The sequence below is a fragment of the Typopeltis vanoorti genome, chromosome 17 (assembly GCF_054136105.1).
Source record: "Typopeltis vanoorti isolate ZY-2024b chromosome 17, IOZ_Tvanoo_1.0, whole genome shotgun sequence".
Lineage (NCBI taxonomy): Eukaryota > Metazoa > Arthropoda > Arachnida > Uropygi > Thelyphonidae > Typopeltis > Typopeltis vanoorti.
The window spans coordinates 97,357,210-97,375,169 of NC_143565.1; the positions used below are offsets into that span (position 1 = coordinate 97,357,210).

The 17,960-nt window shown below is 37.8% G+C and overlaps 1 protein-coding gene across 1 annotated transcript in view; it reads right to left on the bottom strand.

Annotated features, from left to right (window-relative positions):
* LOC150097671 (glutaminase liver isoform, mitochondrial-like) overlaps positions 1-17,960 on the bottom strand; it is a 171,458-nt gene that overhangs the window by 56,503 nt on the left and 96,995 nt on the right. The window contains exon 9 of the mRNA XM_090407710.1: positions 17,553-17,611. Coding sequence (XP_090263836.1) covers positions 17,553-17,611 — 59 coding nt within the window. The remainder of the gene's footprint in view (positions 1-17,552; positions 17,612-17,960) is intronic.

Here is a 17,960-nt window from a genome sequence, read left to right on the forward strand (position 1 = left end):
CGAAACTTTTTTATACCACCTCGTATGTATAAATATGACAACAAAAAAAATCAAACAAGATTATAATACTTACAGAAGTTTTTCCTTCTTATTTTATATCTAAATGTTCCACTGATTTTAAAACAGGAAGGAGATCACATTTATGGAATTATAGTTGTTGAATAAGGAGTCAAATCACTCTGACAATCATTGAAAATGCAAATAAAGACTTTTATTATTATTTTATTATTGTTGTTCCGGGAAACTCCAAGGAGTCGACAGACTCATCGAGGGAGGCCCTAACATCATGTCAAGAACAACTATTCAACATTCACACAGTATCTATCATATCTTGCCTTGAACTCATTCATGGTCGTAGCACCCACAACAGACTCTGGAAGCTTATTCCACTCATTCACCACTCTCCAAGTAAAAAACCTAGCTCTAACACCCTTGTCAACCATGCTCTTGCCCAGCTTCCATGCATGGCCGCTAGTCCTCCCACCACCAGTCATATTTTCAAAAATATCTTCTGGATCAATCTTATAAAAACCCTTCAGTAATTTGAATGTCTCAATCATATCACCCCTCCTTCGCCTATCGTTCAATTTCTGCAACCCACAAATCCTCAACCTATTCTCATAGGGTTCATTCCACAGACCTGCTATCATCTTGGTCACTCGTCTCTGGACCCTCTCCACTTCCTCCCCGTCACGAAGAAACTCTGGTGCCCATAACTGGGCACAGAAGTCCAGATGGGGTCTTATCAAGGCTCGATAGAGGAACAACAACTTGTTTGTCTCTACATGTTAAAGTATTTTTCAGAAGCCAAGTGATTTGGTGAGCTGTTTTAGTCACTTTTGCAATGTGCCCCCTAAACTTCAACTCCCTATCCACCATCACTCCCAAATCCCTGGCCTCATCAATCTCCTGGAGTACGGTTCCACCAATGCGATATACTGCTGCTATTCTTTTCACTCCAAAGTGCATAACATTACACTTTGCCACAATTAAATTGACATCCATTTTTCCTAGCCCAGTCCTCCAAACTATCCAAATCATCCTGTAAAATTTTGACATCCTGTGCACTCACAATTGCTCTACCCAACTTTGCATCATCAGCAAACAAGTGAACACTTCCTCTCAAATCCTTTCCAATATCATTGATGAACAAATTGAAAAGCAGTGGTCCAAGAACAGAGCCCTGCGGCACTCCACTAGTCACAAGCCGTCTTTTAGACTCCACTCCTGAATAAACTACTCTCTGGTATCTCTCCTTCAACCACCCTCCTATCCATCTCACCAACCCTATATCTATCCCCATCTGCTCTAGTTTACTGATTAGGATTCCATGTGGTATCCTATCAAAGGCCTTGGCAAGGTCCAGTAGTATCACTGTAAACCCATTACCCCTATCCAGTTCAGCCGTCACTGTGTTATAAAACGTGAGCAAGTTACTGAGGCATGATCTACCCTTCACAAAACCATGTTGTCCCCCATACAATATCCCATTTTCATCCAATCCTGTATTCTTTTCTTGACTAATTTCTCTAAGACCTTGACAATGATTCCTGATATGCTAATCGGTCGGTAATTTACAACAGCAGTCTTGAAACCACCTTTATGCAGTGGAACTATTTTCCCCCTCTTTCCACCTGCTCGGGACTAACCCAGACCCGAGACTCAAATTAAACAAAAAGGTCAAGGGTACTGACAATTCTTTAGCTGCTTCTGGTACAACACGAGCTGGTATACCATCCAATCCCACAGATATATTTACATTGAGGTTATGCAATAGACTACTCACCTCCACTTCATTCACCACAATTCCCGTATAATCTACTGGTTTATTCGTTTCTGCAATGTCACCACTTGGGTGATATATTCTTGCAAAGTGCTCACTCAGTAACTCAACTATCTCAACTGATTCTGTTACCTCCCTACCATCGCATTCTTTAAAATCATTCTGCCATGTACATTTTTCCTTTTACTTGCTACATATCTAAAAAACTGTTAAGGATTCTCTTTAGCCTGCATGGCCAATGTTCTTTCGTAATCCTTTTTTGCTTTTCTTACCACACTCGTCACTCTTCTGGCCTGTGCTTTATACCGTTCATGTGCCTGCCGGTCACCTTTCTCCTTAAATTCCCTCTATAGTTGTTTCTTTTTTTGCAGCTCAAGCTTAATGGTGTTATTCATCCATTTAACCCCAACTTGATTTATTATTCGGGCTCTAGGTATACAGTCAGCCACTGCTTCATGCAGGCACTTCTTAACTACCTCCCATGCACTATCAACTTCTAGTCCTTGCAGTTGTACATGCCATGGCACTAAACCAATCAAGCTCCTAAGCTTGTCATACTTTCCAGTCCGATAATTCCACATGTACCCTGTCTTAATTGAAAATTCTACACCTTTAGCCACCTCCCAAGTCAAGGCCCTATGATCACTCTCACCAATTGGTGGCAATATGGTCATATTTATTACAGCCAAATCCTCAGATGTAATTACTAGGTCAAGCACTCTCTGACCCCTAGTATTTCCCATTACATGCTGTTGCAGATAGTTATCCCTTAATAACCGCATAAAATCCAATTCCTTTCTCCCGTGTGTCCTCTCCTCACTCAAATCAATATGACCATAGTTGAAATCTCCCATAATAATCACCCTCCTTCCACTCATTTCTTCTATTTGCTTGTGCATACTGTAACCACCATCTTTTCCATCACCTGGTCTATAGCAGCACCCAATTGTATATTTAGTTCTTCTAGCCACAATCTCACACCAAATGGCCTCAAATATGCTCTTTTCTCTATCCTGCAATTCAACTTCTATTCTCCTTGGCTGTAGCTCATCAGCTATCATCAACAATACTCCTCCCCCCATTTTATTCTCTCTGTCATTCCTGAACACACTATACCCATCACATTCAATCCCACTGGCTATATCATCTACAGTCAGCCATGTCTCACTAATACCAATAACCTGTGGTCTGGAAGTGCCAACCATGGCCAAAAACTCTCCCTTCTTGTTCCTAATACTCCTAGTATTAGTGTACATGAATTTAAGACCCCCATTAGCCCCAACCCTACCTTGATGCCTTATATTAACTATCCCACTCTGATTTGTTGTCCTTATTTGCTCTGGCATATTATATTCATTCTTACATTCAACTGCCTCCCTAAGGACTGTATATCTACTCCCCCTCCCCTTAACAAATCTAGTTTCCCTGAATTGGCACATCCACTACATTCAGCAACACTTTCTCAAGTCTTCTTACACCGTAACCATTCAAATGCAAGCCATCCATCTTATACAGATCCTTTCGCCCATCAAACTCACTCCACACGTCCACAAATTCCACACCACTCGTCATACATAACCCATGCATAAAGTCATTCGCAATTATGGCCCTCCTTTTAAACATTTCACTGTTATACCGTGGCAAAAGACTAATCATTCTAACTCTCTCACTCTTTTCTTTTACTACCTCAAACAATTCATTCAGGTCTTCTAGCATTTCCATTTTATCTCCTTTCAAATCATTCGTACCTGCCACAACAATCATTTCTTTTACCCTTTCCTTTTGCTCTGTAATAGACTCAGTTACATGACTTAAATATAATTCTGAATCGTTATCATGAAAAACAATTGATGATACTTCAAACTTTCATATATGATAAGACAACTATAATACAATAAGTAGTAAATTAGTATATTATTTTAGGACTCTACAGAGTCATAAAATCTCTTAATGTGATTTCTGCAATATCTAACTTTTTAAATTTACCATTAGTTTCATGGTCAGTGTATTTATTTATTATGTATTTGTTATTATTTATTTATTAAATAAATAAATAAATATTAAATAAATAATGTAAACCATGTCATTGCCTACATTGATGGATCATCTGATAAAGCACTCAACCATGGAGGTTCAGGGATTTTTCCAACTCTACCTGAAGGAGAGGAGATGCAAATCAAAACCACAGCTTGCAAAATAGCTTCAAACTTCACTTGTGAATTAACAGCCATACAAAACAACTCTCATGTTCTATCTCTCTAATCCAGTAATAAACATTACAGAAGGAATAACCATCTACAGCGACTCTAAATCTGCACTTGAAGCTCACACAGGAAAGTCATGAACAACTAACAACATTAAATTTGAAAAATAAGAACTGCATACTGCAATGGATACCAGCCCATATAAATATTGAAGGCAATGAAAGAGCAGACAGTCTAGCCAAAGAAGCAATACATTTACCTCAAAAATTACACCCACTATTACTAATTGATGCTAACTCTGTCGCCAAAATAAGATTGGTAAAACAAACACTTGAGAAGAATGAAATTGGTGAAATTAATGAAAATAGAGAAATAACCACAATCATCACCAGACTAAGGAAGGAACATTTTAAAGGCATGAAAATTCAGCTAGACGGTAGTAGCAGCTATGAAGCATACAAGAACTGTCCAGGAGTTGAATTAACACCTGCCCATATCTATTCTTGTCCAGCAATTGCTGCTGCTCTACAGAAAATTGGCAATAACCCTAAAGAAAAGCTTTACTCCAAAGTTCAACAGATTGCCAAAGCAGTTCTACAGTTCCACAGTCATATCTAGAAACTCTTCAATGGACTCGACAACAACATTATTTATTTATTCCTCAGGAAGGCACGGAGAAGTCACATCTAATAAGTGATATCAGTGAAACTTGTTATAGATCCAAAAATGAACTTTTGTGTTTGTATATGAATGTTATAAATATCAGAAATAAGGAGAACGAAATTTTTGCACTGAGTTCATTCACCCAGAAATTGTTCAAATAAGTGAAACATGGTTGGATGAGGATGACATCCTGACAAGAATAGAGACTATGATATTTTTCAGGAAGATAGAAATGGTAAAAAAGGAGGTGGAGTGCTGTTGATAACAGAAAAGGAGTTATGCCCAGTGGTGAGCTATAAGGGGCTCATGCGAGCCCTTCATTAAATTTTTCTAAAATTTGCGAGCCCCTTGTTCTTCTTGTTTAATAATCTTGTAGAACTAGAAAATACCACCGCTGAATGTATACATGCTACTATAATTGCTACTTTAAATTCATATGGATTTTCTGATAACTATATAAAAAATCATTTCATTCTGATGGAGCTAGTGTAATGTTAGGAAACAAATCAGGTGTTGTAACCAAACTTCTACAAAAAATTTCCCAACGTTGTGATTTGGCATTGCGCTCATCATTTACACTTAGCATTAGACGATTCGATAAAAAACATTAAAGAAATAAATCATTTTAAAATATTTATGGATAAATTATATGCTTTTTATCATCAATCACCAAAAAATCAACGAGAATTAAATATGATTACAAAAGACCTTGGTATCGAAATTTTAAAGATCGGCCGTGAGTTTGGACCACGATGGGCAGCTCGCAGTTTACGAATGGCTCTTGCTTTGTGGAGAAATTACCCAGCTTTATGCAAGCATTTTGCATTGAATGATAAATATCTAGCAAGATATTTATCATTATTAATAATCATTAATACTAGATCTTAAAAGATCTAGCATTAATGATTGATATCCTGCAGGAATTATCATATCTGTCAGAAGCTCTACAAAGTTGCAATATAAGTATTATAAGGGGTATTATTTTTTTTTCTCTACGATGCGAGCCCTTTGTTAAAATTTCCATAGCTCACCACTGGTTATGCCCGTGCAAGTTACAGATGCACAGAAATATAGCAGTAGTGATTTTGAGGCAGTATGATGGTATGATGTAAGATAGAAGTGAATAGAATGAAATACTTAGTCAGATGTTGCTATAGACTTGGTAATGTGGAGAATAGTAACCATGAAATATATACACAAACAGGAAAAGAGTGATCATTATAGGTGATTTTAATTTATGGCAATATAGATTGGGATGACAAGATGGCACAGGAAGCAAATAAATTAATTTCTCAAGTTTGTAAGGAAAACTACTTAACTACTACTACTGTAACAGAGGGTACGTGAAAATCGAGGGTCTTAGATTTGATCATCTCATCAGAGGATGTTATTATAAATGAGGTGTTAAATCTCCCTTCAGTTGGTGAGAGTGACCATAAAGTGATTACCTGGGTGGTTACGAGCTATATGAGGACTACTGTGAGAGAAATGATATATGGAAATAAAGTTGCTGATTATGAAATGATCAGGAGACAGCTTGCAGACTTTGCATGGAATAAGGAGTTGAGAGGAAAGGAGAACAATGTTGCCTGGATGACATTCAAAAATTACCTAATAGAAGCAATGTCTAAATATATTCTGAAGGTCAGAAGGTTAAATAAAGTAGTGTGAAAGATGAATAGAAAGATCAAACATGCAATAGAGAGGAGGAGGAAGGCATGTGGCAATATAGATTGGCAAGATAGATATGTAAGGCAATAACATAGGTGAGTGGTAATAATTAGTTCCGAGAGGAGTATAAAGATCAGCAAGAAGAGTAACTCAGTTGTTAAGGACAGCAACAGTGCAGAAGCAGCAGCAGTTAGCTAATGAAAAAAACTAGGGAGTTCTTTGATATTATTATTATTACATGACACCTCCAAGGAGTCCAAAGACTCATTGAGAGAAGGCACCTACTAGTAGTGTACTTAGATTTTATTCTACAGTTCTTGTTTCCACCACTTAATCCACTAACTACAGCGAACTGCAACTACCATCATCATCTATTGTCCACCACCATTAGCATTTTTGTCTGTAAATTGTGTGTTTTCTCAAGGCTGCTTTGTCTGTATGCAGGATGAAAAACCCAAGTTTCTGGGAGAAAAAACCCTGCTACCTCCGTATGAGATTGGCTAACTCGCCTTCCATTGAAAAAAATCTATATAAAGATTTCTCTTGTTATGACAAGAATTGAACTTAAAACTTTTCCAGTCGAAGAGCACAACGTACCATCATTCTTCCAACTGCACTATGGAGCCGCTAATGTGACCATCAGGAAAAAAAGAATGATTATGAAGGGATGGCATTGATTGAAGAAAATGGTAAAAGGATAACTGCTGCAGAGGATATAGTTGATACATTAAATGAGCAGTTAATAAAATTATTTCATTCTTGTGAATATGACATTATGTGGAGTTTGGGAGCAATGGAAGGGATAGTAGACAGACTGACTGTGAGTAACCAACAGCTATATGGGGAATTGAGCAAATTTGATGTTAATGAGGCTGTGAAACTTGATATATCACCACATTTTTTATGGAAACATGCTCAGGAGTTTACATCTGCTTTGGCATTCTCATTTAATATGAGTCTTCCAAAGGAGACAGGTGCATTGAACAACAAGGGAGATGGATATGCAGTGGCATACTTAGATTTTACAAAGGCTTTTGATAGATTACCACATGATAGTTGATAGTTAAATAACTTATCATGTGTAATCTAAAATGGATGATGCTGGCTCGGTTGGCTGAGTGGTTAGCGTATCCTCTCTCCAGTCAAAAGGCTGCAGGTTTGAATTCCACTGGGCATGGATGTTTGTGATTGTCTGTGAAAATACTAATGGCGGTGGGCCTGATGTAGATGATGATGGTAGTTGCGGTTCGTTGTAGTTGATGGATTGAGTGGTGGAGACAGAGTTGTAGAGTAGGTGCCCTACCTCAATGAGTCTTTGGACTCCCTGGAAGTGTTGTGTAATAATAATAATAATAATAATATAAGATTAGTGCACTGGATTGAAGATTGGCTGTCTGATAGGTATAAGCAAGTTGTATATGGGGGAGCAATATCCCATAAGAAGAAAGTCACACTACTGGTTTCCCTCAAGGATCTGTTTTAGAGTGATTGGTTGTAAATCTGTATATTAATAATTTTGAGGAAGGTTGAATGGGAATATTCCATTATTTGCAGATGATGAGAGTTGGGAAACAAGTAGAGAGATGTGACTTTACAAAATAACTTGAATAGACTGAGTGAATGAGCAGAGTTATGGGTTCAATGTTGCAAAGTGCAAGGTTTTAAAATTTGAACAACAAAGATGGAATGTAGAGTATACACTTGGTGGGGATATACTGAAGGAAGGGGGAATAAGGAATTTGGGTGTGATAGTGGATAGGGATCTAAAATTTAGAGGACTCATTTCCAAAACTGTAAGGATAACACAATGAATTTTGGCAATGATACAGAGGACACTAACTTGGAAATAAAGAGGTTTTTCATAGGATGGTGGAAGATTGATCCCTGGGAGCTGTATAAGGAGAGTGTGACTAAAGGAGTGAGAAGCAGGTTTCTTGCATGGAGAGTGGTGAACAATTGGAATGCATTGCCAGAGAGTGTTCGGCAGAGAATGTGAATGTATTTAGGCATGGTATGATGAATCCCTCCCAAAATGGGAGAGGCCGTCACCAAGCAGTAGGGAAGATAGGCTGAATAATTATGATGAGCTATGTATATGACAGGGGACTTCCCACAATGAATCTTTGACTCTATGGTGGTCTGAGAATAATAATAATAACATGCTGCTTGCCTATCACCCCATGCCAAATGTCATCATCATTTTCTAATAACTGATATGTGTCTTCAAGGGATGTACAGGATACCATGATGGTATTTACATGAAAAGTTTACATTATTTCTGACTTCTTATCAACAATTTTCCTCTAAACTAGTCTGTCATCTGCTAGAACTCCAATATTATCAGATCTTACATTTCAGTCTTCTAAGGTACTTCTAACTGCATGGTACACCTAGATCTTGGTCTTCCCCTGAGTCTTTTCCAGCCATCTTGGAATCAAACATGCTTTGCTAATCTTTCTTCTCCCATTCTGTTTATGCCATCTGTTCACTCTCCAAATTTTTCTCAGAACTCTTATATCTGTGGATTCCAGTCTGATCAAGTGTTTTACTTCTAAGCCGTTCTCTGATTCACGAGTTAAAACTGGTTTGAACTCTGTCTTGTATATAGCTAGATTAGTGTTTTGACTAATTTCTCTCCTATTACATATACATTTATTAAGTTTACTCCATATCCTTACCATACTTTGCTAATCATGTTCTCAATTTCCATATTTAATTTTCTATCTTTGCTAATAATTGTGCTTAAATAGATAAAATGTTTTGTTCTATAAGTTCTCTAATTAGGATGCAGTTGATGCTTTCAATGTTCTTCTTGTCTATTTTCATAGTCTTCATCTTTTTTTTTTATGCTGGTTGTCATACCAAATTTATTAGAGCAATTATTCAATTCAATTAGGGAATCCTCCAGACTTAATTTATTTAGCTTTTTGATTGAGATTCAAAGCCACTTTCCTTCATTATGTGATCCATACAGATGATGAATAGCATCATCTGTATGAAAAAAAAACAGACTGTGTATTGCTTGATATAAAGAGTAGTACAGTATTTTTAGGAAGAAAAGACAACATAGGAGAAAATGAGTGTGTGATGCTAAGATGATTTGAGTCTAGCTAATTGATTTTCATGAATTCAATGCATAATTGATTATGCATTGAATCTCATTTCTTGTAGGTAGAGTGGTATCTGCTGCTGCACATAACCTTAGCTGTCGTAAATTGTCGACAAAATCTTCATCACAGAGATTTGATAAATATTCCACCCATCTCTCATTTATTTCTTTACAAGGCTTTAATACCACCTCATCTAGACTACTGTATACAGATCTAGTCTCCTGGTAGAGGGTGCAAAGGAGAGTGTTAAAGATGATATTGGGACTGTGAAATGTACAGAATTTGTGGACTGCAGACACTAGTTAACAGTAAAAAGAGCACTGATATAAAGAGCCAGCCTAGTTGGCTGAGTGGTTGGTATATCTGCTCTCCAGCCAAAAGGCTGCGGGTTCGAATCCTGCCGTGGGCATGGATATTTGTGATTGTCTGTGAAAATAGTAGTGATAGTGGTGGTTGGCAGTAGATGGCATTGGTGTAGATGATGAAGGTAGTTGTGGCTGGTGGAGTGAGTGGTGGAGATGGAGAGTTGTAGAGTAGGTGCCCTCTTCGATGAGTCTTTGGACTACTGGAGGTGTTACATAATGATAATATGATAGAGAGACCTATAAACATCTAAAAGGGTCATATAGGACACCAGTAGATGGAAGTTTCATTTTATAGAGGGTGAAGAGAGGATGAGAAGTTGAGAATGAATGCAGTGAAGAAAGGGGGTGAGGACTAGATTTTCTCTCATAGAGCAGTGCATGATTAAATGGGTTGTTTTTGAAGATGGAGAGTGTGGTAGTGTGAATGAATTCAAGAGAACATATGACAGGTGGTGTGAGTAATGTCTAGCTTTCAGTGAGTCCCTGACCTGGAGGATTCCTATAATATTAATAATGTCCCATTTACACAATATAATTGTTGCATTTCAAAATGTTTTTCTCTTTGCACCTTGTTATATCTTTTTTCTAGATCTACAAAATTAACTACAAATCCCTGCTATGCTTTCATGATTTCTCAACTATTTGTTTTAAAGTGAAAATTTGATGATGACAACTTCTATTTGTCCTGAACCCAGCTTGCCCTTCTCCTAGTTTCCCTTACACTTATATTTTTAGATTTTTTTAGGATTGAAAGCTCTTTAATCAGTTCTATTAGAATAGCTTATTATTCATTAAACTGAAAAAGGAAGAAAGATTATAGAAAAACATGACAAGCTCTTAAATAAATTGAAACAGATTGGATTGGATAACAGACTTCTGGGTTAGATCAGTGACTGGCTGTCAGATAGGTATCAGAAAGTTGTATATGAAAGTGCAGTATCCGGGAAGAGAAAGGTCACCAGGGTGTGCCGCAGGGATCAGTTTTGTAGCCATCGTTGTTCACTTTGTATATTAATGATATTGGGTTGGGTTTAACTAGTGATATCCAGCTATTTGCAGATGACGCAAAACTGGGGAGAGCAATGGACAGTTAAGAGGATGTTAATGCCTTACAATAGATTGCATGAATGGGCAGGTAAGTGGAACTATCAGTTAAATTGCCAAGTGTAAGGTTTTGAGATTTGGAAAGCAACGATGGGATGAAAAGTATACACTTGGTGAGGAAACTTTAATGGAAATAGAAGAGATGAGAGATCAAGGAGTGATGGTGGGCAAGGACCTAAAATTCTGTTGCCACATTGCACAAGTTGTGAAGACATCACATCAGATAATGGCAATGATGCAGAGAACCCTGACATGCAGAAATAAAACTTATGATTCCATTGTATAAGGCCTTGATCAGGTCTCATATGGATTATTGTGCACAGATTTGGTTGCCGCGTTTCCATGGTGATGAGGATATGTTGGAAAGAGTTCAGAGAAGATTCACGAAGGTAGTCAGTGGTCTTTGGAATGTAGAGTATGAGGATAGATTGAGAGAATGTAAGTTGCAGAGCCTCATAAGTAGATATGATTGAGACATATAAGCTGGTCAGGGATTGTTGTCAGGTAGACATGGAAGAAATTTTTCATAGAATGGGAGAAGGGAGTAGAACAAGAGGCCATTGCTGGAAACTGTATAAGGAGGGTGTGAACAGAGGAGTGAGGAGCAGGTTCTTTGCATCTAGGGTGGATGGTGAATGGAATGCATTGCTTGAGTGTGTTATGGATGTAGACACATTGAATCAGTTTAAGAAGCAGTTGGACAAGCATTGTATACAATAGTGTGTACCTCCCAAGATGAGTCTCTGACTCAATGGAGGTCAAATGTTAATAAAAATAATAATAAAAAATGGAATGTGAATTGAAAGTTAAGATTTCTAAGTATCCCCCATCAACTCAGAGAGATTCCTTGAACGTTGGGATGGCTACACAGTTAATCTCTTCCTGAATGGGTGGGGATTTATGACACTGATGGGGAATAGTCAAAGGGTATCTGGAGGAAACAATATCACACTGTATACCCAAGGTCAGGAGGTTAAACTGGGTAGGAGTTAGATCGATGAGTAGTATCATTAGGCAGGTTGTGCAAAAGTAATGATGTAGAGTTTGTGGACCTATGGCCTGATGTAAATATTTGTATAATGCTGATGGACTGCATTTAAATGGATTTTGAGTTAGATGTCTAGTGAGAGCTTTGTTAACTGAGAGTGTAGAAGCAAAGTCAGGAAAAACTAAAGAAATTAGGGTAGATGCAGATGAGTGTGTGTGTGTGTGTGTGAAGGCATCGATGAAGCAAATAATTGTAAGAATGACCAACAAGTGCAGAATCTAGCTCTCAAGCAAAAATATTGAATAGGATAGTCAATTCAGGAAGTAAAGACGGTTGGGGATGCTGCAGTTTCTATATACTACTACCAGAAGTATCAGAAACAAGAGAGAGAAGTTTTGGGCATTGGTTAGTGCCATCTTGCCAAACATTATAGGAATTAGTGAGACTTGGCTAACAGCAGATGATGTAGTTGCAGGAATATAATGCGATGGATTTAGTATTTTCAGAGAAGATACAGTAGATAGGACAAGGATATGGTACTGTTGATGATAGCACATGAATTGCAGCCAACAAGAATAGAAGTTAGTCACACAGATGGCAGTTCATTTGAGTTAATCTGGTGTGAGATTGAGGCCAACAGGGCAAAATATAAAACTGGATGCTCCTATAGGCCAGGAGGTGCCAGGGATGATGTGGAAGATATGCATCGCTAGATTAGTATGAGTGCAAATTGAATAATTATTATGGAGGACTTCAACTTGGGAGACATAGACATGGAAGGAGGAAAGATCACATGACAGGAAGGAAATGGAATTTATACACTTACTGAAAGATTATTACTTGAACCAGAATGTGACAGAGGGAACCCGAAGTACAAGAGTGTTGGATCTTGTTACAAGATCAGAAGACCCATCCATAACTAAGGTGGGCACATTGCCTCTGATTGGGGAAAATAATCTTGTGGTCTTGACTTAGGAGATGGCAAAATGTGGAAATCCCAGTTAATAAGGGAGGGCATATGTGGAACTACAAGGCAGGTGATTATGATATACTTAGGAGCTTGAGGCAATACCATGGCATAAAGATCTGCAAGGAAAGGATGTTCACAGTGCATGGGATAGTCAAGGGGAATCTGGAGGAAGCAATATCACACAGTATACCCAATGTCGAGCCTCCGTAGATCAGTCAGTACAGAGGAGCTTGAGGCAATACCATGGCATAAAGATCTGCAAAGAAAGGATATTCACAGTGCATGGGATAGTCAAGGGGAATCTAGAGGAAGCAATATCACACTGTATACCCAATGTCGAGCCTCCGTAGATCAGTCAGTACAGAAAAAGCCCTGTGGGCGGAAAGACCTGGGTTGGATTCCCATCGGTGATGTGATGAACCTTTATCTGATCTCTTTTGACGAAAAGTGAGTTAGCCAGTCTCATACGGAGGTAGGGGTTTTTTCACCCAGAAACTTGGGTTTTTTTTAGTCCCCCAGAACAGGCAAACAGGCAAACCATGTGAACACACATGGATTACATTCATGAATTCGTCCCGGCCATATGCTGGTCCTGAGCCCTGATAAAATTGGGGGGAGGGAGAAGCAATGGTGAACTATCCTGTAAAAAAATCTCACCAAGAATACTTTGTGGGCAGTGCCTAAAGAGTCACCTAAGGTTGGAAATGACTGAAAGGGGGGAAAACCACCAACATACCCAATGTCAAGAGTGTAAATCAGGTAGGAGTTAAATGGATGAGTAGTATCATTAAGTATGAACTGCAAACAAAGAAAATGTTGTGGTGGATACATAAGGAGAAAGGTGCCCAGCTAAAACTCATGAACAATACAAGGATAGTAACCAGCATGGAAAGCAAAATCAGATTATGAGAAGCAATGACAAACAGCCAAAAAGAAATCCCAAAGAGTTTTTTTAGTTATGTGGCAAGTAGGAGGAAGAATAACTCTGGAAGGATAACTTTAATGAGTGTTGATTGTATATAGAGAGAGAGATAACAGAGGAAGATGAAATTGTTGAGCTATTGAGTGATCATTTTGCAAGGGTATATCATCCAAGTGAAGATATTATTATGATTATAGGTATCAGGGACTGATGTGAGAACAGAGGTTGAAGAATTGGAGGTACTTAGTATATTGCAGAATCTGAATACAAATACAGCTGTGGAATTGGATGGGGTATCAACTCATATTTCACAAGAAAGTGTATGGGATTTGGAAGATGCCTTTGACCAGGCTGTTTAATTTAAGTCTCAGTTCTGGCAAAGTCCCAAGAGAGTAGGAGGAGGAGGAGGAAAAAATAATTCCTTTGCATAAAGGAGGATCTAAGTATGTGGTAGCAAACTATAGACCAATTAGTATCTCAGTAATGGTGGTAAAAGTACTGGAAAAATTGGTCAAAAATAGAATTCAGGAATGGGTAGATAAGAATATGATACTCTATGAGGGGCACCAGCATGGCTTTGTGAAGGGTCAGTCATGCATTAGTAATCTTTTTTTTTTTTAAATGGAGCAGTGCTTACTTTTATGGGAAACTGACAAGAGGTTGCTAGTACTGCAGATGGGTAAGAAGGAACTTATTCACATTTATCTTGAAAACTGTGGAATGTATTCCTTGGAGAAACACATAAGATAGCAGACTGTTCCAAAGGAAAGCAATGGAAGGGATGAATGAGGAGGAGGAGAAATTTGTTCTGTGAATTTGGAGATATACTGTGAGGGAGTGTTGTAGTTGCTGCACACATTTGAACTGATTTGATGGAGAGTGGAGGTATTATTGATACTAATTCTAATGAATGGAGCCACAGAAGTATTTGTAGGAGATGCAAGCAGCAGAAATTGAACACCTGTGTGAAAGTCAATGAAGTGTATTAGTGAGTGGAGGATCATCAATCAGTTTGACTGCCTTTCCTGTACAGAGTCCAGTATCTTTAGAAAGCTCTTAGGGGAACCATCCTATATATGGGAGCAATATTCAATGGTTGGACAGATTTGTGATTTGTATAAAGTTAGAAGTTAAAGTAATACTTCAAGTGAAAAAAAAACAACAACAGCTAATTGTTTAGAGGCAGAGGAGACAATATTTGTAATATGTTTATGCTAAGAGAGATCTGAGGTTAGTATTATCCCAAAAAGATAAATCTCATCATGCATGGTGATTTGGGTGTTGTCAAAAGGAAGGCTGGAAAAGAAGGGTTCTTTGTGTGAAATAAGACAGAGTTGAGCTTTTCTTGCACTGATCAGACTAGATTATCCAAACCCCCCACTGATGAAGGTTTTGGATAACTGTATTTACGGTGGTAGTGGTCAGGGCTCTGGAGATTGTGGTAATTTGTGCATGCTGGGTTTGTCAAACGAAAGGGAGGAATGCAATCATCAGCAACTATGCTGGGTTGAGAGTCTGCTGGAGTAAGTCATTTATATATAGAAGGAATAGGGTGGGTGAGAGAATGGTGATTTGGGTGTTGTCAAAAGAAAAGCTGGAAAAGAAGGGTTCTTTATTGTGTGAAATAAGATAGAGTTGAGTTTTTCTTGCACTGATCAGACTAGATTATCCATTGATTATATACTTAGAAGATAAGTAACCATTTACCATCACCCAAAGTGAACATCCAGTCAGAAAGCTGGCAGTCCAATTGCAGAAGTCAGGGGGTAGACCAAATGATGAGAGTTTGCTCAATAGGTCTTTCACCCAGTCATGTCAAGGGTGACAAACTTTTCCATAGTATTTGTACAGATGTGGGTGTGTAGATCACCTGTTGACTGACAGTGATGGAAATATATTGGTGGTCATTTATTAGCCGAGTCTTTGAGATACACAGCAGTTACATGTTGATAGCTCTTTCCATTACTTTGGAAAGAACTGAAATAAGAGAAATCAGATGGTAGTTTGGTGATATTGATTTGTCTCCCTTTTATCAGGATAGGTTGAATGTGAGTTAATTTCCATACTGCAGGGTAGATATTAGTGGAATAAGAGAATGTAAAAAATTACACAGAAGGGGAGTTTGTTTTGAATGGGAGAATCTAACTTTTTATAATAGAGTAGTAACTGAGTTTGGTAAAGGGAATAGCTACACAGTGATACTGCTGGATTTTGCAAAGGCATTTGTCAGGATACCACATGGAATTCTGTTATTCAAATTGCAAAAAATGGGGATGGATAAGAAACTGATGATATTGATAAAAGGGTGCTCATGAACAAATATCAAAAGGTTATATATGGAGGAGCAGAATCCAGGTGTCTAGTGATGTAGTGCAGGGCTGTGTACTTGGACCACTGCTGTTTAATTTATACATAAATGATATAGGAATTAATTTGAAGGGAGATATTGAGTTGTTTGGTGATGATGCAAAGTTGGGTAGAGTAATAGTTAATTGTGATGTAGAGAGTTTGCAGGGTGATTTAAATAGGCTGACAGTATGGGCAAAACATAATGGATATCAATTTAATGTAGAAAAGTGTCAAGTTATGCATTTTGGGATACAAAGATTACAAGCTGTGTATCACATTGAGGGAACTGTACCCAAGGAAACTGATGAAGCCATGGATTTGGATAGTAATAGACAAAGAGCTGAATTTTAGAGGGCACATTGCTAAAGTAGCCAGGGTAATGCACAGGATTACTTGGTTATTAAAGAACACATAACAAAAAGAGATAAGGGAGTTATAAAATCTTCATAAAAAAACTCTTTATAAAGCCTTGAAATAACCACATCTGGATTACTGTGTTCAGGTCTGGTCACCTGGTTTCTTGGGGAGATAAGGAAGTGGAAGTGGGGGGAAAGGATCCAGAAGCAAGTGACCAAGATGGTGAGTGGTCTGTAGAATACTCACAATGAGGACAGACTGAGGGTTTGTGGATTGCAAAGGTTGGTTGATAGGCAAAAAACAATGGGGGTGGAGGGATATGATAGAAATATTTATGTTATTCAAAGGCATTTATAGGATTGATGAAGGGGAAACATTTCCCTTCAAGGTCATCTCTTGAAGTTGGGTAAGAGTGTGGTTAGCAAGGATGTAAGGAGTGGATTTTGTTTGCTTGGAGAGTGGTGAATGAATGGAATAAGTAGCCTGAGTCAATTCTGAGTGCTTTGTCTGTTAATGGTTTCAAAAAGAGGTGTGATAGATATTGTGTTGATAGTTTGGGCCTCCTACAATGCGTCTCAGAACCATGGAGGTGCCTAAGCCTCTGTAGCTCAATTGGTATAGACAAAACCCTTTGGTCGAAAAGACCTATGTTCTATTCCCATCCATGATGTGAGGAACCTTTATCTGGTCTCTTCTGACTAAAGGTGAATTAGCTGGTCTCATACGGAGATAAGGTTTTTTTTATCCCAGAAACTCTGGTTTTTCGTCCCCCATAACTGGTAAACTGGCCCTGTGAACACACACAGATCTACAGTCATAACTACTTAACCTCCCACAAGGGGACTCAACTTGCCCCAATAAGGATAGGGGAGAAAAGGAAAGAAACTCCATACGAATAAATAAATAAATAAATGGAGGTGACTGTGTAATAATAATAATAATCTGTGTTTGTTTTTTGTTTTAAAAAAATTATGAACTAGTGGTATGCTTTAAAAAGTATTCTAAAAATTATATTTAGAATAAAGGATTTAGCATTTTAAAGAATACATGAAATACATATACATACATGGAATTATTAAATCCTAAATGCTGACCACCAGCTATTGCTTCATAGTGCTGGCACATCTGAAAATAAGATATATTTATTATTTATCATACAGGAAATAACCAATCCATCCTTAGCTTACTCAAGGCACAAATTTTGTTGTTAACAGAAACATCTATAGACATTTTTAAAAAAAATAAACAACAGATAACCTGCATAAGAAGAAAAAATCATTATCAAATTCCTGATATGTAACTTCTAGGGGCATACAGGATGCTGTAATACTACTACATGAAAAGTTTACTTTATTTCTAACTTACTATCAATAATTTTCCTTTAAACAAATCTGTTATCTGCCAGGACTTCAATACCATCAGACATTATATTGCTATCATTATATTTAATTTACATTATTAATTTATATCATCA